Source organism: Trichomonas vaginalis, chromosome IV (assembly GCF_026262505.1).
Source record: "Trichomonas vaginalis G3 chromosome IV, whole genome shotgun sequence".
Classification (NCBI taxonomy): Eukaryota; Parabasalia; order Trichomonadida; family Trichomonadidae; genus Trichomonas; species Trichomonas vaginalis.
The window spans coordinates 19,337,862-19,359,463 of record NC_067206.1 but is presented as its reverse complement, the minus strand read 5'-3'; the positions used below and the strand labels follow the sequence as shown (position 1 = coordinate 19,359,463).

The 21,602-nt window shown below is 31.5% G+C and overlaps 13 protein-coding genes and 2 pseudogenes across 15 annotated transcripts, besides 5 other annotated features; 8 read left to right on the top strand and 7 right to left on the bottom strand.

Moving 5' to 3' along the window:
• Positions 1 to 9,362: part of a mobile genetic element that runs on past the window's edge.
• TVAGG3_0127990 (uncharacterized protein) lies at positions 109 to 582 on the bottom strand (the record flags this gene model as incomplete). Its single annotated transcript, XM_051223823.1, has 1 exon — positions 109 to 582. The coding sequence occupies one exon, from the start codon at positions 580 to 582 to the stop codon at positions 109 to 111; it is 474 nt and encodes a 157-aa protein (XP_051108809.1).
• On the top strand, positions 673 to 2,765 carry TVAGG3_0127980 (annotated as a pseudogene). Its single transcript has one exon. A coding segment is annotated over exon 1 (2,093 nt).
• On the top strand, positions 3,182 to 4,225 carry TVAGG3_0127970 (organellar and viral DNA polymerase type B; the record flags this gene model as incomplete). The annotated part of the gene is made up of 1 exon (XM_051223822.1): positions 3,182 to 4,225. A coding segment is annotated over one exon (1,044 nt), but the record flags the coding sequence as incomplete, so codon positions are not given.
• Positions 4,598 to 5,455, bottom strand: TVAGG3_0127960 (uncharacterized protein; the record flags this gene model as incomplete). The annotated part of the gene is made up of 1 exon (XM_051223821.1): positions 4,598 to 5,455. The coding sequence occupies one exon, from the start codon at positions 5,453 to 5,455 to the stop codon at positions 4,598 to 4,600; it is 858 nt and encodes a 285-aa protein (XP_051108807.1).
• On the bottom strand, positions 5,480 to 5,740 carry TVAGG3_0127950 (uncharacterized protein; the record flags this gene model as incomplete). Its single annotated transcript, XM_051223820.1, has 1 exon — positions 5,480 to 5,740. The coding sequence occupies one exon, from the start codon at positions 5,738 to 5,740 to the stop codon at positions 5,480 to 5,482; it is 261 nt and encodes an 86-aa protein (XP_051108806.1).
• On the top strand, positions 5,786 to 6,220 carry TVAGG3_0127940 (uncharacterized protein; the record flags this gene model as incomplete). The annotated part of the gene is made up of 1 exon (XM_051223819.1): positions 5,786 to 6,220. The coding sequence occupies one exon, from the start codon at positions 5,786 to 5,788 to the stop codon at positions 6,218 to 6,220; it is 435 nt and encodes a 144-aa protein (XP_051108805.1).
• Positions 6,248 to 7,727, top strand: TVAGG3_0127930 (uncharacterized protein; the record flags this gene model as incomplete). The annotated part of the gene is made up of 1 exon (XM_051223818.1): positions 6,248 to 7,727. A coding segment is annotated over one exon (1,480 nt), but the record flags the coding sequence as incomplete, so codon positions are not given.
• On the top strand, positions 7,849 to 8,307 carry TVAGG3_0127920 (repellent protein 1 family; the record flags this gene model as incomplete). The annotated part of the gene is made up of 1 exon (XM_001298581.1): positions 7,849 to 8,307. One exon carries the CDS (start codon positions 7,849 to 7,851, stop codon positions 8,305 to 8,307), a length of 459 nt encoding a protein of 152 aa, XP_001298582.1.
• On the top strand, positions 8,356 to 8,592 carry TVAGG3_0127910 (uncharacterized protein; the record flags this gene model as incomplete). Its single annotated transcript, XM_001298582.1, has 1 exon — positions 8,356 to 8,592. The coding sequence occupies one exon, from the start codon at positions 8,356 to 8,358 to the stop codon at positions 8,590 to 8,592; it is 237 nt and encodes a 78-aa protein (XP_001298583.1).
• TVAGG3_0127900 (uncharacterized protein) lies at positions 8,747 to 9,181 on the bottom strand (the record flags this gene model as incomplete). The annotated part of the gene is made up of 1 exon (XM_001298583.1): positions 8,747 to 9,181. One exon carries the CDS (start codon positions 9,179 to 9,181, stop codon positions 8,747 to 8,749), a length of 435 nt encoding a protein of 144 aa, XP_001298584.1.
• Positions 9,182 to 9,362: a terminal%2Cinverted (terminal inverted repeat of Maverick-2 transposon ID:TVAGG3_0127890).
• A 249-nt stretch (positions 9,363 to 9,611) lies between these two features.
• Positions 9,612 to 9,754: a mobile genetic element.
• A 127-nt stretch (positions 9,755 to 9,881) lies between these two features.
• Positions 9,882 to 10,400: a mobile genetic element.
• Positions 10,401 to 12,042: 1,642 nt separating this feature from the next.
• Positions 12,043 to 21,602: part of a mobile genetic element that runs on past the window's edge.
• On the top strand, positions 16,731 to 18,266 carry TVAGG3_0127850 (integrase core domain containing protein family; the record flags this gene model as incomplete). The annotated part of the gene is made up of 1 exon (XM_051223817.1): positions 16,731 to 18,266. The coding sequence occupies one exon, from the start codon at positions 16,731 to 16,733 to the stop codon at positions 18,264 to 18,266; it is 1,536 nt and encodes a 511-aa protein (XP_051108803.1).
• Positions 18,287 to 18,559, top strand: TVAGG3_0127840 (uncharacterized protein; the record flags this gene model as incomplete). The annotated part of the gene is made up of 1 exon (XM_051223816.1): positions 18,287 to 18,559. The coding sequence occupies one exon, from the start codon at positions 18,287 to 18,289 to the stop codon at positions 18,557 to 18,559; it is 273 nt and encodes a 90-aa protein (XP_051108802.1).
• On the bottom strand, positions 19,166 to 19,495 carry TVAGG3_0127830 (uncharacterized protein; the record flags this gene model as incomplete). Its single annotated transcript, XM_051223815.1, has 1 exon — positions 19,166 to 19,495. One exon carries the CDS (start codon positions 19,493 to 19,495, stop codon positions 19,166 to 19,168), a length of 330 nt encoding a protein of 109 aa, XP_051108801.1.
• TVAGG3_0127820 lies at positions 19,761 to 20,336 on the bottom strand (annotated as a pseudogene). The gene has a single exon. A coding segment is annotated over exon 1 (576 nt).
• On the bottom strand, positions 20,396 to 21,488 carry TVAGG3_0127810 (Prim-pol domain family; the record flags this gene model as incomplete). Its single annotated transcript, XM_051223814.1, has 1 exon — positions 20,396 to 21,488. A coding segment is annotated over one exon (1,093 nt), but the record flags the coding sequence as incomplete, so codon positions are not given.

Sequence of the window (21,602 nt, the reverse complement as noted above, 5' to 3'; positions counted from 1 at the left end):
AAATTTCTGAAGGTATATAAAGCTTATGAAAAAGCGTATGAAAAGTTTATACATTGGGGAATTGTTGTAAAATATCGATATGAAGAATGAACAAAAATATATTTTTGCTTAAATAGCTTCAGGGTCAATTTCTTCAACCATTTCACTTCCTTCGTCAATGTCAATTGAAGCTTCTTCAACCTTTGGTAAGAATTTCTGTATAACATCTTTGTTCGTTATTGTCTTCAGAGATGAAGGATAATATTTCACATTTGTTTCACCTTTCTTATATTCTTTCTGTTCGGAAAGATTTAAAGCAATACTGAAGAAGTCAACGTTAGAGTTCTTTATGACAGTATAATGAGTATCTTTGACATTCACGAAGAAACTCTTTTGTTTCAAAACTACTGCTAACTCTTGTGAAGTATAACGTTTGCGGTCAATGACGATAGCTAATGGTCTGACATACTGACCGAACTTAGATTCTTTCACAAACTTCTTGTTAAAGATAACATTAACATTTGAAGCATTATTGAACTCATTCTTGATGGCAGTAGCGAGAGCATTGTATGAAAAGAACTTGCAATCTTGCATGTGTTTCATTAAAATAAAAATATTAAATTATTTTGAAAAATAACTTAAAAAAATCTAATCTAATTTTTTCAAAAAATATTTTTTTATTTCCTACTAAAGATGTACCGGAAGTTGTCTAAGTTAGAACACTCGGAAATAAAACAACTTCTTACAGAAGCTAATATAGATGTTGCAAAACATTACGCAACAAACAAAAAAGCACTCGCTGACATCCTCAATGACTATAATGGTGCAATAAGTTATGATAGAATTCATGAGTTCATAAATGCAAGAACTTTTCCTTTAAATGACGTTGCTATTGACTTATATCATAGACGTTCAGTACCTCATGAAGTAAGAAGAGAAATGTTTGACATAACAAATGCGAACGTTGGTCATACTCGTAAAGCTCTTTCGCATGATGTTCGTCAAGAGATGTTTGACATAACAAATGCAAACGTTGGTGAAACAAGAAGAAGAGACGACACACTGAAACAACAGAGAAGAGAGATGTTTAAGAGCGCTATAGAACAAGTTCGCAAAGCTAACGATGTCATTCGTTCCATTGACGACAAACCAAAAGAAGGTGAGAGATGGTTAAAGAAAGATGAAGAGAATAGGAAGAGAAATGTGAAGTCACGCAATAGACTCATTGACTTTAACATCGAAGCTTTAGATGAACCAAACAGAGACTACTTACACAAACATTTCGGTAAGGTTTTCATGAGACTCTTAGAGAAAATTAAAATAAACTCACAACAGAGATGGATGGTATGTTATAAACTTGGTGGAAAGTATGAATGTTCTACGTTAAACCTCAATAATATTGGAACATTACTACATCAGCTCTTGAAGGAGAACTTTATATCAGAGATAGAAGCAAATGCTGCAGGTATTGTTGAAATGCACTATGACTTCTTCTGACAAACATAAAGAATCTTACTGAAATAAAGATGTATGATTTAACAGAATATGAAGGCTTAACGATGTCAGATGTAAAGAAAGGCAAACCAAAAAAGAGACCATATAAAGATGAAAGCACACTGACAAATGACCAGAAAGCCATTTTGGAAGCTCTTAAGCAAACAGGAAACCCAGCACTTATAGAAAGCTTTTGGAAAGATAATGGTGAAAAGAAGTTTTATAAGAAGAGAAGCGGTCAGTTCTGGAAGTATCTTTGCACATTACCTATAAATCTTGAGCGCTACCAAATCTTCAATGAATTGAACAAAAGAACTGCAACACTTATGACAGAAGACAATTGTTTCGTTTATGCTTGCATTCAGGCTGGAGTAGATGGAGAGACTATTGACCACATGAGAGAAGTCATTCGTGTTAGAGACTTTCCTCAAAGTAAAGTACAAGAAATTTCTGACGCAACAGGTATAGCATTTAATGTTACCATTGGTTATTTCAATGACTCAAGACATAATGAAATAAAGAGATATATACCAAAAGAATGTGAAACTGTTAGAACTATTGACTTACTTCTTGTTGAAGACCACTACATGTTAAACGAAAGATTACCAATGACAACATATTTCATTCGCAACTATATAGAAATTCTCAAAGCTTGTGGTGGAATGAACATTGAGAAACAGATGAAGATTTATACAAAGAGAGATGATAAATACATTGTTCGCATGGATAGAACTACACCGCTATGGGATGTTATGAAAACATTGTGGGAGTGCAAATATTTCGAACCTATTTCTTATGGAGAACTTTTCACATATACGACTGACTTATATAAACAGAACCTTGCACCATTTAAAGATTTGACATATGCTCCAAAGTATTGTGTACAACTGAAGAAGAAAGCAGAGTCAAAAGAAGTAAATAAAGCTAAATGTAAGTTCATTCCTGAGCACGTTTTCTTTGCTGACTTTGAGTGTAGTACGGATGGCTTTCATAAAGCTTTTAACATCTGTTATGACAGTGAAGATGGTTCAGTGAGTGAAAGCATTTGGGGTCAGAACTGTGCAACAGAATTTTTGGAGCGACTTCCTGACAAGAGTTTAATATATTTCCATAACCTCAGCTATGATATAAACTTCATCTTAAGACACATGACAGAAGTGAAAGGAACTCCCATCATTAAAGGTTCACGAACAATGCAAATAACTGGTTTATATAAAGGAAGGGCAATTATTATAAAAGACTCTTACAGTGTTATAAATAAGAAGCTTAAACTATTTCCTGCTATGTTTAACTTACAAACAGGACCGAAAGAAGTATTTCCATATAACTACTACAGCAGTATTTTGTTAGCAAATGACAACAGAACTGGTGTCATTTCTGAAGCATGTAAGTTTATCCGGGATGCAGATACATTCATGAAAAACATAGATTCCATCAAAGGTTGCAGAATAGATGAGAACCACTTCGACTTAGAAAAGTATAGCACATTTTATTGCAAACAAGATGTAAGAATTTTAAGAGAAGGTTTTGTTAAGTTCCGCAATGACATATTGAAAGAATTTGATTTAAACGTTTATGACTACGTTAGTATTTGTTCAATTGCTAACAAATTATTTGAGAACAGAGTATACTTCCCGAATGGAAATTTTATGACCTCTCAAATAAACCAAGAGAATTTATTTCACGCTGTATTCAAGGTGGAAGATGTATGTTGTCAGATAACATTAAACAAAAGAGCGAAAAGAAACTCATTGCTGATTTCGACGCTGTTTCATTATATCCATCCGCTATAGCAAGACTTTATACTTTAGAAGGTATTCCAAAGGTTATGAAGAAAGAAATGTTAAGCACAGAGTATCTCATGAGACATTTATTTGATGACGACCAAAAGGAACCCATTGGTGAAAAGTTTATGTCTGGCTTCTTTGTTCTCATTAAGATAACAGAGATTGGAATACATAGACACTTTCCTTTAATAGTTTGTGACCCTGAACTAAATCCAGAACTTAACGTTCCCAGAAGTTCAAACACTTGCTGTTTAATGTATGTTGACCATATAACATTACAAGACCTCATAAAATATCAAGGTGTCAAATGTGAAGTGTTGCAAGGATACTATTACGATGGAAACAGAGATATTAGAATAAGAGATGAAGTAAAGAAGTTGTTTGAGTTAAGGTTAAAGTATAAGAAAGAAGGAAATCCTTTGCAAGAAAATATAAAGCTCATTCTGAACAGTATTTATGGCAAAACTATTCTATCTCCGATTGAGTCAAAAATAACCATAGTAGATGACAAAGATGCTATAAGATATGCCATCAGAAACTACAACCATATAGTGAAGTTCGAAGGTTTGGATGGTTCAGATAAAACTATTTTCAAGCTAACGAAAAGTATTTGCAGACACTTTAACTTCTGTCCACTTGGTGTTAACATTCTGTCTATGTCGAAGAGAATAATGTGTGAAGTATTCTGTACTGCTGAGGACTTAGGAATGGACATCTTTTATAGCGATACCGACAGTATGCATCTCTACAATGAAGATATCCCTCGTTTAGCTGAAGAGTTTGAGAAACGTTATGGAAGAGTTCTCATTGGTAAAAACCTTGGTCAGTTTCATAGCGACTTCGCAGAAATCACAAAAGATAAACAAAGTTTAGCATACAAGTCAATATTTTGTGGAAAGAAGACTTACATAGACTTACTCACGAATGATTTAAATGAAGTTGCATTCCACTGCAGAATGAAAGGCGTGAAGCAAGATGTTATTGCTTTAACCGCTAATGAAATGTTTCCTGACTCTGTTCAGTGTTTCTATGATGAAGATAAAGGTTTAATGGTTCCGCAAGGAAAATTTGACAAAGACTCTGAGTTCAGTGTTATGAAACTTTACAAAGCACTTCATGATGGTCAAGAGATTGGATTTGACTTATGTAAGTCTTCTAGTCCTTGCTTTGCTGAAAAGTTTAACTTTTCTATTCAGACTAAGACTTCATTCATAAGAAAGCTTAAGTTCTGAGGTCATGAATGAGAAAAATAATGAGGTCATTTATTTTTGTCAGCAGTGAGACCATTCATGATAAAAATAAGCCGCTAGCGGCAAGGGCGAAGCCCATGAGGTCATTTACAATACTGCGATGGTAGAGTTTAAGAGTTGTGTTTCAATGTAGAGACAGTCCTTATGGTCTGGAGGTAAGAACACTGGGCAGTTATGGTCATGAGTGGAGAACATGTCTATCCAAAACTCACGATTGAAGCCAGTAAGCTTGTAATACTTAGGGTTAGGAAGTGGTGAAGTTCTTGTATGACCAATGAACTCATTTTCAACTCCCTTACTTAAGTTTGAATATAATATAGCTTGCTTTCTATCCCAAATGCCAGGTGTTACAATCTTTGAAAATTCATTTTTCCTCGGAAGCATTGCATCATAATTGAAAACATTTTTGAAATCATCACTTGGTTCAGAGATTTGAAATCTTATACGTAATGGATTTTTTTTCTTTTTAGCTACTTCATTGAATGGTGAGAATACAACAAACTGACAGTCATGAGTTCCATCTTCATTTTCATTAAACTCATAATGAAAGTCTATAAGTTGTGGCTGACTACCTTCTTCTTTCAGTTGTGCAAGAAACTCACGTAAAGGCTGTAAAGTTTGTACTTCAATGTTGAACTTTTTCTCGAACATCTCATTAAATGAAATCATACATTGCAACAACGTTGTATCGTCTTTAAAGTATTTATATATGTGAATGTTTTGGGCGCTAAAAGACTGTTCGTCATTTTCTATCTCGACTTGAAGTATAAAGTCAACCTTTCTGAAAGCACGTGTTATATACATAGATGTTATGCCAATGTACTTCTCTTCATTTATGTTCACAATCCAGTCTGTTGGAAACTTAAACGTTACTCTGTTCCCCTTTATTTTGACGTCAGGGTTTTCACTACTGAACGCAACAGATAAAGGTATTTGTCTATACATTTAATTCGGATAAAAATAAACCATTTACTCTTTCTTTGCTTCAGCTTCTTTAGCTTTTGCTTCAGCTTCTTCTCTAGCTTTTTTCGCCAGTAGTCTTGGGTTCTTTTGTCTTCCAGCAGCTAATGCAGCAAGTTGTTTTTCACTAAGTTTTCTCTTTGGTCTCTCTGGCTTTTGTTCTTGTTTTTGTTCCTTCAGTTCGGATAAAATTTGCTCACGAATTTCTTTCTTCAATGCTTCAACATCTATGACCCCTTGGGTCTTGTCCGTAGGGCTTGTCTGAGTCATTTGACTGCAGATAAAAAACAAAATTAAAACTTTAACCGATGTAAAATGAGCTTGTCAAAATCAGAGCGAGAGTCTATTATATTAAATGACGCAAGAGGAATACAACATCCTTTCTATTACGTAAGTCAGAGTAAAGATGGTAAAATATACGTAAGAAAAAGAAAGGTTCCATTAGCGAATGCAGAAAGCGACAACATTAAGGTGTATGGCAAGGGTGAAGTCCACGAAGCCCATATAAAACCTTCTGTTCAAACTGAAAAGTCAATAGAACCAGAAGAAAAGAAGCCAGATGTTCTTTCAATAACGAACCAAGAGCTTATTGCAAAGTTCGTGAATTTCATTGAAAAACAAACCGAGTCAAAGAACCCTGACCCACCAGTGAAAGAAGTTGAGACAAAAGAGAATGTACAGTTCATTGAAAATGTCAAGAAACAACTTCCACCACGAATGCCAAGAAGAAGAGTGAGAATAATGAAGTAAATAGATATTTTTATCCGAAGTAAATACATGCAGAACGAACAGCTAAACGAATTTACTCCAGCAGAGCATATTCATCAGATTCGCTCATATTTCGATATCATAGACAATGCAGTTCAAATTGGTGACACTAATAGAAAATATTCTGACGCAAAGATTCCATCACAACCTGGAACTGCTAAAGATAACACATGGGTAACATTCAATCTCTCACCTCCTGGTGAAAATATGTTGGACCTTTACAATACATTCATTACGTATAAAATGGAAGGTCAATTTATTGTAGATAAAGAAATTGGTTCAGGTTCCAATAAAACAAACCCACCAGGATTTTGGATTGGTTTCGATGACGCTTTCTATGCAGTTGCTGGATATCAAATCCTTGCAAATGGTCGTATCGTATATTCTCAAGACAACGCAAGAGAAGAAGCATATATAACTTCAAACTCACAAACTACCGAACAAATAAAGAAAGTAGATGTTTTCTCAAAGACTCGACATGAAGATGTATGGAGTCATTCGGGAACATGCAGAACAGGACAAATTGTTAGTGGTCCAATTACAGCAGGAAAATCATTTGATTTTAAGCTTCGTTTAAGAATTCCTGTTAGAAGATTCCTTCCATTAGAAGCTATTCGATTTATTCCAGCTTTTGCAGGAAACATTCAGCTTAAAGTAAAGTTCAGTAGCGACGCCTTACAATGCACATCTATATCTGTAAATGATATCATTGCTTTCAATCCAACTCTTAAAGTTGCATTTGCTTCAGATTCAAATCCACCGACAAATAAATTTGTTCCATGGAATGAACCATTCACTATGATAACGAAGGCAGTAGAAGCTAGTGGAACAGTTACTATTACAACTGTAACCCAGCAACTATTTCGAACAAAGATGGATTTTAATGAATGTTTCATTCATCCAAAGTCATTCTCTTTAGACCCTAACATTTATACAGAACTTGTAGAACATTATACAAACGAGGCTTTATGTTTTCCTGTTAAAGTTATGGATTGGATTCCTATGGACGGTTCATTCTCAAAGAATACAGATAGTTCAAGTGCAACATTTACAGCAGCTTATACGCCTATTAATGTTAAAAGTATTTGGGCACTATTTAGAAAGAAAGACAACTATTATGTTAATTTTGAGAACCCTAAGTTTAAATATCTTCAGCTTTCCATGGGAGCTTATGGAAATATGCCTGCAGAACCTGAAAAATCATATGGACCTGTATTTTATGAAATGGTTGCGAACGCTTGCAATACAAACAATGATATGATAGGATTTAATGAAGATGTTATGAGGTCATTGGTGGATGATGGTAGTGTGGAACATAAATGGGATAGCTATGACAACACACATTTCTTATGTGGTTTTCCAACAGAAGTGGACTTTTGCTTCCAGCAAGGTCAAACATCTACTGCTCCAATAACATACAAATTGTCTGTTAAAGGACCTATTGAACTAGCAACTGAAAACGTACCAAAGCCACTTATTGGATTTATGAGGGATTGTTGCTTTGCCATTCAGGTGCGTGCTAATGGAATCCATAATAAGATTAGATGACTATAACTTAGCACGACGACAGTGAGGAATAAAGGATGAACGTTTATTTTTAAAGCTTATAAATGAGTTCTTCATCAAGCTCTCGCGAACCTTCACCATCTATGAAACAAACTTTACCAAACGATTATGGAGCACCTATTGAATATTTCTTACGAGCTGCACAATGGCAAAGAGCAGTCTCACCAAGGTTAGGTGTTCCACCAGCTCCTGTCAAAAATAGCATTTGGTCAAGTCCTTATATAAGATATGGTCTCCCACTAGGTTTGCTAGCTACAGCAGTAGCAGTTATGATGTTGAAAAGAAATAAGGCAAATGTTGTAAATAATACTGAAGTAGCTGAAGTTAAACAAACTCCGACACCATCGCCAAAACCAACGCCTTCACAAACAACACCTTCAATGACTCCTGAACCTATGGAAGTACAAACTCCTGTTCAAAAGTCAACTCCTAAACCGACTCCAACATTTAAACCAGAACCTACTCCTCAAATAAATCGTAAAACTCCTGCGTTTCCTTACTGAAAAAATAACGTTATTTTTATTTAATATTAAAATTTTTATTTGATTGAAATGACGACTAAAGTCACTGAAGCAATGAAACAAAAGTTTTTGGTAGAATACATTAAATCAGGAATTATTCCAGAAGGTTTTTACGTTCATACTATGAAGGATGGTAGAGTTCAGTTTAGAAAGATAAAGCAACCATTAGATAAAGAAGGAATTTTGAGAAAGATTAAACTTCATGAGGACAACATTGCTGAACTTAAGAAGAAGTTAGAAGAGTTGGAGAAAGGAAGAGAGTTATAAAACAATGAATTCAACAGGGTTAGAAATGAGGTTAGAAAACGTGTTAGATCTAACATTCTAACATAAACATTATTTTTGCGCTATGTTTTCATACGTGTGGGAGTGGTGAGATCATTTATTTTTAAATAAATGTGGGAACAAAAATATAACATTTCTACTCAGCAGGAATGAGACCCTTACTGACTATGTATTCGTTTAATACTTGATGAAAACAATGGTACATATTATCGTATGGGTATACACAACGTCTGTTTCCATCGTCGTCGTATATGTAGAGCTCAAATCCAGTCCAACCTTCTTTTGTACAATATGTAGCTTTATTTAAGTATGCATTTATGTAGATAAGGCAATTTTCTTCATCGCTCCAGAAATAATTTTTGTTCTTTGTTGAAATAGTTTTTGTTCCTCTGCGACCATAAGGAATGTATGCAATGAACTTTGCGTCATAAGGGATTGTAATATATTCAGGGTTTCTTTCATCGTCAATGGGTCTGTCTTTGTTAAAATGCATGTTTCTCAGTTTTACTTGAGTTTTGAATAGTTCACGGAAACGTTCTGGGAAAGAGTCATAGTAAATGTAGTCAGACATGTCTTTGTAATGAAATAAAAAATTAAAAAAAAAATAAAAATAAGGTTATTTTTATTTAGTGAGGACGGTAGTGAATTCGTTAGTGAAGTCATTAGTGAAGTCATTAGTGAAGTCGTTAGTGAAGTCGTTAGTGAAGTCGTTTATGTGTCAGATGGTTTTGTAAATATTTAAGGTTAAGTTGGGTAAGGTGGAACGCAGTGCCACAGTACCCAACTTACCCATACTAACTACATGAAAGCGTGCATGCATAAAGACAGGTATTGTCAGCAATGACTACCTGCCCAGCTATGAGTGATCAGAGAATTACCATCTCATGCTTTTTGAGAACGTTTCAGCCAGGACCCTCGTATGTTGACTGTGAGAAAGGCATCCTTTATTTGAAATAGATGCTTTTCCAACAATCAAATTCGAAGATCTTCGATGTTGTTGTAAAAAGAGAGGGAGAAGGAAAGAAGAGGAAGGAGAGGAAGAAGGAAAGGAAAAGAAGAAGAAGAAAGAAAAAAAGGACATATTAAATATAATGCGCACTTAATAGTGCCGAGGCGGCGGAGCCGCCGAGGCGCGATTTTTTTGACCCTATATTACCGCACGGCAATGTTTTTCTCGATTTTGTACAGCCCTAACTCTATGTACATATGAAAAATTGTTTTATTGTTCAGTTTCAATCTCCGTAGAAAATCTTAAAAAATAAAAAAATTAAGGGAGGCTTCCGACCAGAAAGCCCTCTCAATTTTTTGTGATGTTTACACCAAAAGTGAGATTCGTTAAGCGTTTTTCTCGTTGAATATTGAGTTTCCCGGATTTTAAGTTATTCATAAAGCTTCTCTATATTATACCCTATCTACTGATATGATTATTTTTGAAAAATCTCTTAAATCGACCTGCACTGAATTTTTTAGGGAAAATTCGAAATTTTATAGGCGTATTCTGTAACGTTTTTTTACGGAATAAAATCCGAAAAATAATTTTTTGAAGAATCATTTGGGTAGAATACTTATCGAAAATTATATTTATTATAATTTTGGTCGATAAAAATAAGCGGATTCAAAACTGGCAAAAACCCTTTCGGCAATTTGTGGACGATTCCGAACCCCCTCATTTTTGAAATTTAATAAGAAAAATAGAATCTTTATTAAATATAGATTTTAAAAAACTTGGTTATAAATTACGAAATTTTCTCACTTGGGCTAAAAAGTGACAATTTGGTCGGAAGCCACCCTTAATTTAAAAATTGTATTTTGTTGGATGAATTTTTCAAAATTATTTTTATGGAACGCCACATGTATTTAACAATTGATGTAGATGCAAAATTTTTCTTTTTACACCGAAAAACGTCGTTATTTTTCTCCTATGATTTTCAGTATTTAATGCTAAACAATAATTTTCAGATTTTAGTAATAGATGCATATGTAAACTTGGTAATTAAATGATAAAGGTCTTCAGCATTGCATGAGCATTTAGGAGATATTATTTTCCAAATTTGATTTTGTTTTTATGAGGGTTTCACATATGTATTCTAATGGTTAGTTGTTTATGCAACTTTAAGCTTGAGTTAAATATATTTTGGTAAAAGTAGTATATATGGATGGGTTTAGTGACTTTTTTTGTTACATCTATATATAGACGATGCATTAAAATATATTTATTTATAAACACATTAATTTTTAACATTAATTTTAAAATAATTTATTTTTTTATTCTTACATAAATGACCCAACAAGTAAAACCAGATAAAGTGGATAATAGAATTTTAGAGGATGGTGTTCCTGTTTACATTCAAAGATTTAAAGGAAAACAATATTACAGAATGATAAATCCTGAATATGTGAAACATTTATTTAAAAAGGAAGATTGTGAATTATTAAACGTTAATGATTATGAAAATACTAAATCAAAACTGAGATATAAATATATTGGAAGTGATGAAAGGTGTAAAGATAAAGATAAAGTTTATACAGTTTCATATAATGAATGGAAAACCGATAAGATTAGAAAACATTTAGGAGATTATGGGGAAAAATCTGAATTCTTTAAATCTAGTATATACGAGAGAGTAAAAGAAATTAGATATAATTATCATTCATGAATGAAAAAAATAAACACATTAAAAAAATTAACATTAATTTTAAAATAATTTATTTTTTTATCTTTTATAAAAGAAGCTATATATAGATGATGTCAGATATTCCGCGATTAATTAAACATTGTTTAAATCCTGAATGGGTTAAACTTCAATTTAAAAATGAAGATTGTGAATTATTAAATGAATATGAAAGCCAAAATAAGCTAATGAGGTATAAATATAATGATAAAGAATATTTAATTTCATGGAATCAATGGAGTCATAATCAAAGACCTCATAAACGGGAAGAAGAAATTGAAAATAATGAAATGGAAATCATTGATGACATTCAAGAGGATGGAATTCCTAAATTTTGTAGAAAAACCTTTAGAACTAAGTTAGGAGCATATAAACGTAGAGTATTAAATCCTGAATACATAAAACATTTATTTAAAAAGGAAGACTGTGAATTATTAAACGTTAATGAATATGAAAATGCTAAATCAAAATTGAAATATAAATATATTGGAAGTGATGAAAGGTGTAAAGATAAAGATAAAGTTTATTCAGTTTCATATAATAACTGGCACACGTTAGGGATAAGAAAACATTTAGGAGATTATGGTAAAAGTTCCGAATTCTTCAAATCTAGTATGTACGAGAGAGTAAAAGAAATTAGAAATAATTATTTTCATGAATGAAAAATAAACTTTAAAAATTCATGTCTTACATTTTTTGAATAATTTATTTTTTTAATTCGTATGAAAATGAGTGTCAAGACTAACGACGTTAAAAAATTGGGATTCACAAACGAGGAAATAAAGGATATATTAGAGGAGGCGAGTTATGAAGTTAATAAATATTATTTAAGAAATTGTCAAAAATTCGCGGAGTTATTAAATGATTTAGATTATGATGGAAAAATGAATAAAGATGATGTTATAAATTCTTATATCCCACATCTGAAGAAGAAAAACCTAAAGAACCTGATGTTTTCCCTGAATATTATGAAGAACGGATTAAAGATGATGAATATGATGAAATTGAAAGACTGGAAAAAATAAGAGATGAAATAGATGAAAAATTAAGGAATTAAGAGAAGTTGAAAAATATAATGAGAATGAAGTAGAGGGTTTAATGAATATCCAGCTTCAGAATCAGAAGTTCAAAAATCTCATGAAGAAAGATATAAAAATTACTTTTTGGAATCTACTAAAAATTTATTAGATGGTGAAATAGATGAAACACTTTCAGAAGAAGGCACAAAATTTATTCATAAACATAAGTTACAATTTATTGACGATGGAGATTATCCATGTATATTACTTTCACCTCCTCTTGATTCTGAAAAATTCAAAAAAGCACTGAAAAATGTAACATATGCAACAAATACGATTAAGAAAGAAGACCATGATATTTACACAAATTATTATTTAAATAAATGTACAGGTGTTGATAAAGTTTTTGATTTGTTAGATAAAATATCAAAAGAAACAATTGGTACATATAAAATTTTATGCGATTGTGGTTTCATTATTGAAGATACTAATAATGTTTCATATGAAAGAACAGCACCGAAGGAAGACGAAGTTGAAAGGTCTATACCATTCGTTATTAAGAATATAAAAGATATGAAAACTTATAAACATTATATTTATTCATTTATTTCAGAAAAAATGGAAGCAACCCATAAAACATCATCTCATCATTTTATAGCTATTCATACATTCCTTTTCAAAGTTGTGAAATTAAATAAGACAGGAATTAGATTTAATGTATCAGGGTACGCATTCTTGAGTAAATTAAAATGTATTCGTCACGTCGCAGATGATAAAAATTTATGTGTTCTTAATTCATTTTATGGACTTTAGCCCTGGACTTTAAAAAAAATAAACTTTATTTTTATTTATTTTTTAATTTTTTATTCTTACATAAATGAACAAAAACGGAACAGCTAAAATGAATGATAATCAAATTAGAGCAGAAGGTAGAAGGTTATTTAAACGCTTCTATAACATTCCTGATGGTGTTAATCCTAAAACTCGTAGAAGTTATTTAAATGAAGCAATAGATTCATATGAAGGGTTTGACATTTCATCAGAAAGTGAGAGATTAGCGAGAATGTTAAACGTTAATATTGATTTTTATTATTGTGACCATCAACCAGAAGACGTAGACATAAATAAGGTAGACTTTCCATTAGTGGAATCAATAATGATAGATCCAGAATTTGAAACAGTAAATATTTTATTAACACAGAGTCCATGTGGAAAACTTCACGCTGACAGAATTACAGACGTTGAAGCACTCACAGGATATAAAGTTTGCCCCTTTTGCAAAGAAGAAGTATATTCTATCCGTGATGACCCAGAAAGGAAAAACCAAAGAAGATTTTTAAAACATTGTGAGAAATGTAAAGAAAATAATGGAAGATTAATTCAAGACGTTCAATTGCAAAACACACAACAACCATATGCACCACATATCACGAAACAGAAGATATATCAATGGCTATTAGCTCACAATTTGCAGGAATATTATCAACCGACAAGATATTATATTACTTTTGACTTCGAAACATTAGAGACTAAAGAAGAACTTCAACTTTCTGAATGTGCAACTTTGAACGCTTACTTAAAACCATTTATGGTATCATCAACGGTTAAATTAAACGATAAAACATTTACGAAGAATTTTTGCTTAACTTCAAGTGATTCGTTCATCTCTGATTGGATTGAGTTTTTATTTTCAACCTGTTCATTAGTTGTTGAATCAAATATTGAACAATATGAAGAATTAATGAAGCCGCAAACATTAAATGAAAAACAGAAGGAAGCATTTAAAGAACTTCTAGATGAGGAATTCAATAAAGTGAATATCATAGGTTTTAATTCGGGAAAGTTTGATTTAAATTTAATTCTTCGTGATTTAAACACTGCAAAATGGAAAATAAAATCAATGCTGGGTTCTTCTTCTCAATTTAAGCAAATCATTGTAAAGAAAACAAACTGTCCATATGAATTAAGATTTATTGACATCAGAAATTATATAGCGGGTGGAACATTAGACCAATTCACTCAAGATTTCGGAAACAATAAATCACGTGTTAAATCCTTTTTCCCTTATCAATTCATCACATGGGAGAATTACGAAGATGAATTATATAAAGTGGAACCATTCACTCAAGATTCATTTTATTCAGCATTAACTCAAGAAACAATATCCGATTCAGATTATCAAATATATCTCAACGATGCTAAAAATTTTGAGAATAGATTAGAATATTTTATTCATTATTGCAATAAAGACGTTGAAATTATGATTGACCCAATTGATAAAATTATTGAAGAAACATTTGTTTATAAAATTGACATGCTTCATAATCTTTCTTTATCATCGAATGCATCAATGATTCGTTACGCGTTAGCATATAAGAACTTCAATCCTAACGAAACATATCCAGAAGAAGAAAATGTGGAATCAAGTTTTGAATTAACGAAAAAGTATTGGAAATATAAAATTGAATCATATAAGAAACAAGATGAAAAAGCAGAAAGGGATACTAAAAATAATGTTTCAATGGATGATTTTCAATACTATCACGATTTAATCCTTTCATCTAAATGCAAAATGTGTGGTAAAGCGTTTACATATGCTAATAAACCAACATTAGATAGAATCGATAATGAAAAACCACATACCAAAGAAAATTGTCAGTTAATGTGTTGTTATTGCAATGTCGTAAAATCAAATAAAGATGAAGATGTTCAACGTTTAAGAATCAATTTAAGAAATTATACATTAAAAAATAATTTACCAATGACTTTAGATTCGGTTGAAGCGTATCACATCCTCCGTAATGGAATTACTGGTGGTCTATCAAATGTTCAACATAGAGTAAATCTTAAAGGAATCACGCACATTAATAAACTTTCATATAATCCAGAAACTAAAACTGTATCAAATGAGGACACTTCCAACATTATGACTCATTTCGTTGGTGTTGACTTTAATTCATTATATCCTTCATCATTTTCATCTAATCCTCATGATTTCATTCAATATACTGACCATAAAATGTATATGCCGGGAAGATTGAATGGTGTTATCATTTGTGATACAGCAACAAAGAAAGCAAAAGCACTGGGAATAATTAAGAAGAAAAATACTTTATTCGTGGCTGAAGTAAAGGGTCACATTGATGAAAAATACATTAATGATTACATAAACTTTTTACCAATAATAAGAAACTTTGATATTATCACAGATGAAAAAACAATTGGTGGTTTTATGTATAATTACATGAAATCAAACAATCTACCAGTTGACCAGAAACAGAGGAAATTAACTCAGTTAGCATCAACACACAACCAATATCAACCATTTTCTTCTTATTATCTTTGGTATCTAATAGACAGATTTCATTTTATCATTGATGACATTCAATCAATTTTAACATTTACGAAAAATACTTGTTTTAATGAATTTGCGAATGAATTTATGAACGAAAGACAAAAGGCTGAATTAGAAGGAAATAAAGGAAAAAGTTTATTTTGCAAGATTTCACTTAATGGATCATATGGTTACGATGCAATGAATACACAAAATTACGCAAAGACTAAAATAATGAATGCACAGAAGGCACGCGTTGCATGTATGTCAAATAAGTTTAAAAACATAAGAGAAATAGGTGAAGATACGTATCAAGTGATGCTTAAAGATAGATTTTATAGATGTGATACATGTTTACAAGAGGCATTCTTCACTTTAGATAACGCAAAATACTGGTATTTGGTTTTCATTTATGATTTTATGTATAAATGCATGGATGTTAATCGTTTTCATTTCATTGAAGGTGATACTGATTCATCTTATTGGGCAATCGCTGGCGACCCAAATCTTCCTAACACTCAAGCATTTCAAGCAATTGTTACCGATAAAAAATTTTATGATAAAAACATTTACAAATTCGCACCTTTTGATTTCTTTTGTTTTAATGAGAAATTTAAACCTAAATTAAAGAATAAAGCTGAAGAAAAAGCACATGAGAAGAAGTTATTGGGTTTAGCAATTGAGAAACAAGGTGATAACATGGTTGCTTTATGCCCTAAGTGTTATACTTCATTCAACGGTTCAATTGATGGAAGTGATTTTAAAAAGATTGCACAAAAAATGAAAGGCGTTAGTTTAAGACAAAATAAGCAATTAACACCTAAAAATTATTTGGATATAATAAATGATAAAGTGATATTTGATGGTCAGAATATTAATTTACAACTTAAAAACGGGTCAATGACTCGCTTAACAATCGGTAAGACTGCATTAACAGGAGCACACACTAAGGCTGTATGTTGTGAAAATGGATGTTGTATGCCATTTATTTAATAAAATGCCACAGAAGAGACAAAAGGAACCGTAAATAATGGTTTTGATACTATGATTCAAAGAGGCGGGCACCCTTAAAACACTTATTTTATTTTTATATAAATGAATAGCGTAGATTTAAAAAATTTAATTGATGATTTAGTACTTAATCAAAATTTTCTTAATTATTACGATTTAAAAGCATATCTCCAAAAACATAATAAAAATATAACGGGTGATGATATGGAATATTATTATCCATATTATAAAAATGCAGTTTTGAAATATCATGATAAAATAATTTCTAAAATTAAAGACAAAATTAAAAATAATGAATATACAAAGGAAAAAACTAAATCACAACTTAAACAGTTGAAAGATTTCAAAAATAAAGTATTAACAGAAGAAGATATTGATGAATTATATAAATTATATAATCCTGAGCCGCAAAAGCAAAAGGAGCAAAAACAAAAGGTGCAAAACACCCAGGTCCTTCAGACCATAAATGAAGCACAAGCTTTAATTTATGATTCATTAGTTAAACCATATTCAGCCCGACTTTTAAATGAAGATCAACTTTTGGAATTCATCCTTCAACATAAACTCGAAGCGGGAAAGTATATCAAACCTTTATATACAGCATATTTAAAACAAATGAATAGAATACATCCAGAATTAATGAAGGAAGGAATGAATTCCAAAACTTCATCATCCAAAATCAAAGCAGATAAAATTAAACCACCTGCAACACCAAACCCTCCAACGACAGTACCGCCTCCTCCTTCAGTTAATCCTTCATCATTCACTTTATTATATCCATTTCAAACATTTAAGAAGCAAAAAGATTTTAAAAAGGATTTCAAAATATTAAATAAACCAACTGACTCAAAAATTCAACCGTTAAAGGAAAAATTTAGTCGCCCTTCATTTGCACCATATCCATATTCATACGAAATCGATCATTTAGAATATTCAAGAGGAAACGTTACTTATTTATTTGCCATTAACATTAACACCAGATATTTATATTGCATTCCGGTGAAAGGGAAAACAGAACAGGAAACAAGAAGAGCTATTCAATACTTACTAGATCATGAAAGAGTAGATAATATAAGGGGTGATGGTGATAAAGGATTTCAGGCAGCTATGGCTCATTATTTCCCACAAATTAATTTTTACTTTTCATCCTCTCCATATACGTTTCATAATAAAATAGTTGATGCGGTAATGAGAACTCTTAGAGATGCGTTAGGGGTTAACGGTCAGATATACTGGGATGGAAATCATGACTCCATCATACAACAGTTAGTATATTATTACAATAATACATGGCATAGAACAATAAACATGAAACCGGTGGAAATGAAAAATGATATTTCAAAAGAATGGGAATATATTAGAAAGCAAATGGAAAGGTTGAATGATGTTAAACGTGAACAAATTAATTCAGGGCTCATGAATTTTAAACAAGGAAATAAAGTTTTAATTCATCTCGATTATGGAAAAACTGATGAATCAATGACAAAAAGAAGACGAAGATTTGACACAATAGCTGAATTTGTTAGATATATTAACGGCAATGCATTAGTTGAAGTTGACAATAAATTAATAGAAATTCCGATTTATTTTATTACTCCATTATATTTAAATAATATTTAATTTTTTTATTTCGTAAGAAAATGAGTGACAACAAAGCAGTCAAGAGTCCAGACGATGAATATAAAAAGAAACTAAACAGAATTAAATCAAAAATATGTTATTACAAAAAGAAGCCACAATGTGGTGGGGTTGAAAACGATAAAGAGAGGAAAGAAATAATCGAAAAATTAGAAACTTACCGTTCAATCCTTAAACTGAGTGAAGCAAAAATAAAAGAATTTAATAGAATAAATAAATTGATTGGAAGAGATGAATTTAATAAAGATGAATTTTTAAACTCAATCCAAATTTAATTTTTATTCCTCTTCGACAACATCTCTCTTTCCATCATTACTGCATAACCACATTTTCTCAATTTTAGTGGTTTGTTATTTTTAACATGTTCTTGCATCATTTTTATCATTTCCTCCCTTGTTATGATTCGTGGTAAATTTTGAGCTTGTGGGGTATTCATTTATGATAAAAATAAAAATTTGTTATCACTTATTTTATCGTTAAGTGACTCAAAGAGTCCGGAGACAAAGTCTCATGGTTTTTAGGTTATTCAAAAAATAATTAATTATTGAAGAACTGGAGGTGCTACCATGCTACCATGTGCTACCAGGTCATTTAACTTCTCTGAAAAAGTGTGACAACACGACATTTTGACAACAGTCACGGAAATGATTTGTCATGACTTCATCGTAATGAGTGTAAATGACCCAAAAATAATGTTTTCATTAATGTTTTTAGGTTATTCAAAAAATAATTAATTATTGAAGAACTGGAGGTGCTACCATGCTACCATGTGCTACCAGGTCATTTAACTTCTCTGAAAAAGTGTGACAACACGACATTTTGACAACAGTTCAGGATTAATGCAAAAATAAATTCCAATCATACTTTATAAAGCTAGACCTTCAGGTCTCGCCGCTTAGCGGCTCATTTACAGGTATTTCATCATCAGTAAATGAATCCTCATTATCGTTTGGTTCAACCTGTTTATATAATCCTTTCATTTCTTCTTTCAAAACATAATACCATATCTGTTTACCGTCTATTCTTCTATGTTTCCTATCACATTTATCCTTAATACTCATTTGAAAGTTTTTGTCTTTCATGTCTGATGGTTTGCAGAATAGAGCATTTTCACACGTCATACCTGCACACAATTCATCATAATGTGTATTTATCCATACATCTAAAGGATTTGATGATAATTCAATTAAATCTTGTTTGGCTTCAGTCATCGGAATGATTCGTACATTAAATGATGAAAGGTCATATTGCATAAAATATGTTAGTAAATTATCATAAAATTCCTTAGTGCATGAATCCATTAAATTCTTGAAGTAATCAAATTGACCCTTGAATTTACCATTAACTCTTAAAACTACGTATCTTCTGTCTCCAACTTCAATTTTGACAGGGTAGACGTTGTTAGTTACGAAAATAAAGTTTGCAACATTCTGAGCTGTTCTTCTGGGTTGATTCTTTTCATTAATTCTAATCTCATTATCCGTAATAATTGATTTCAAAGCGTTGAAGTTTGCGAGTCTATCTTCACCCACATTCTTGAGTTCATTAAGTATAAGAAGCATTTTATTTTCAACTACTGAATTGAAATTACCCGTTAGCTCACTTATTTCGGTAATGTTTTTACATGAATAACCAGCGAGAAGTTCAGAAATAATGTCTGTAAATCTGTTTTTACCTGTTCCCTGAAGTCCTTTCAAAATAATTGCTGTTTCATTCTTGATTCCGGGATGTTGAATCATTGATGCAATCCAGCCGAGAAGGTATTTATACACTTCATCGTTATTATCACAAATGGCTTCTTTAATGAAATTCATAAACATCTCAATTTTTGAGTAATCTGGTTTTTCGAGAACGTTGTATTTATAACCTTGAAACGTTGAGAAAAACATCTGGAGAATCAGATTTAAAGCAAACACCCTTAACGGTTAATGAGGATAATTGATTTAGTAGTACATCCCATGCTGTTATGGTTTTACCTTCTTCTTTAAATAATTTAATCATTTTAAGTGACTCTTTCATGTTTGATTGAAGAACGAATGATATTTGATTCATTTTGTCGTGGATATTATAGTCCTTTTGAATGAAATATTTATTTCCACAATCTACAAAACGGATTACACGTGATAAATCCTCAATTACTTCAGAACTGTTTTTATACTGATGATTTTCAGCCTTGCGTCTAATATCTGTTATCAAAAACGAGTCATCAAGTTTGATATCAAATGTTATTTTTGGCTTACGTAATAAAGGTAAAACGTATTCATCATAATATTCCTTTTGGTATAGTTTTAGAATCTTCACCAAAACAAATGGAGAAGTCATTAAATGTGCATATCTACTACGTGCTTTTTCAAAATTACTTTTTGCATTTTCTGTTAAACTGCAGAAGTTATAAACGTTATCGTATGCTTCATTAATTAAATGATTAGGTAATGAATTAATTGCTTGAAACAGTGTGAATAATGTAACTTCTTTTTCTAAATTCATGTTTCCACCGTCATTATGTACTTCAAAATCACAGATGCCATCAACTATGCTCTGAGCTAGTTTATCGTCAATGTTTACATCTTTGTTTTCATTCATGATAGTCTTTATTTCTTCATTCTTCTGTTCAACTCTTACCTTAATATTCAAATCATTTAATATATCATTCACTGTTCTAGTTAATGTTGAATCATAACTTCCACGAATGAATGAGTATGTTTTGATTGGTTCTGTTGCATTCTTGCGAACTCTTGAATCAGCCATAACTACTAAAGAACGCTTTGAATCATCCATAGAAGTCATTATATCAATATCGTAATCATTGCAGGAATAACATTTAATCATTCTGTTCGAGGTTGAATAGAAGAAATTAGTGTTGCAATAAATGTGAAGACCTCCTGAAGCGGTTTTAACGATAACATCTTTATCCGAAAGTTTTGATAAAATGTCTTTTCTAACTGTTTCTTTAAGTTCATCATTGTACGATTTATTGATATCAACATCTATAATCGTTAAATTTGAAATTTTATTTACTAATAAAGCCATACCAGTTTTCCTTCCTCTTCCTCCATCATGTTTGAGGTAGTTATGTAAATCAATCCTGTTTTCACCAATTCTTTCGTTGAGGGTTTTAGTTTCTGCCACAACTAATTCCTCAGCTAATGAATCAATAACTTTTTCATCAGAAACGATATAGTTGCTGTTGTTTGTTGCTGTCATTTATCTAGGAATAAAAAATAAAAATAATTAATAACTAACTTTATTTTTCTGTCTTAAGGAAATTCATGACAAAAACATATACGATGAAGAAGTCATGACAAAAACATTTACGAT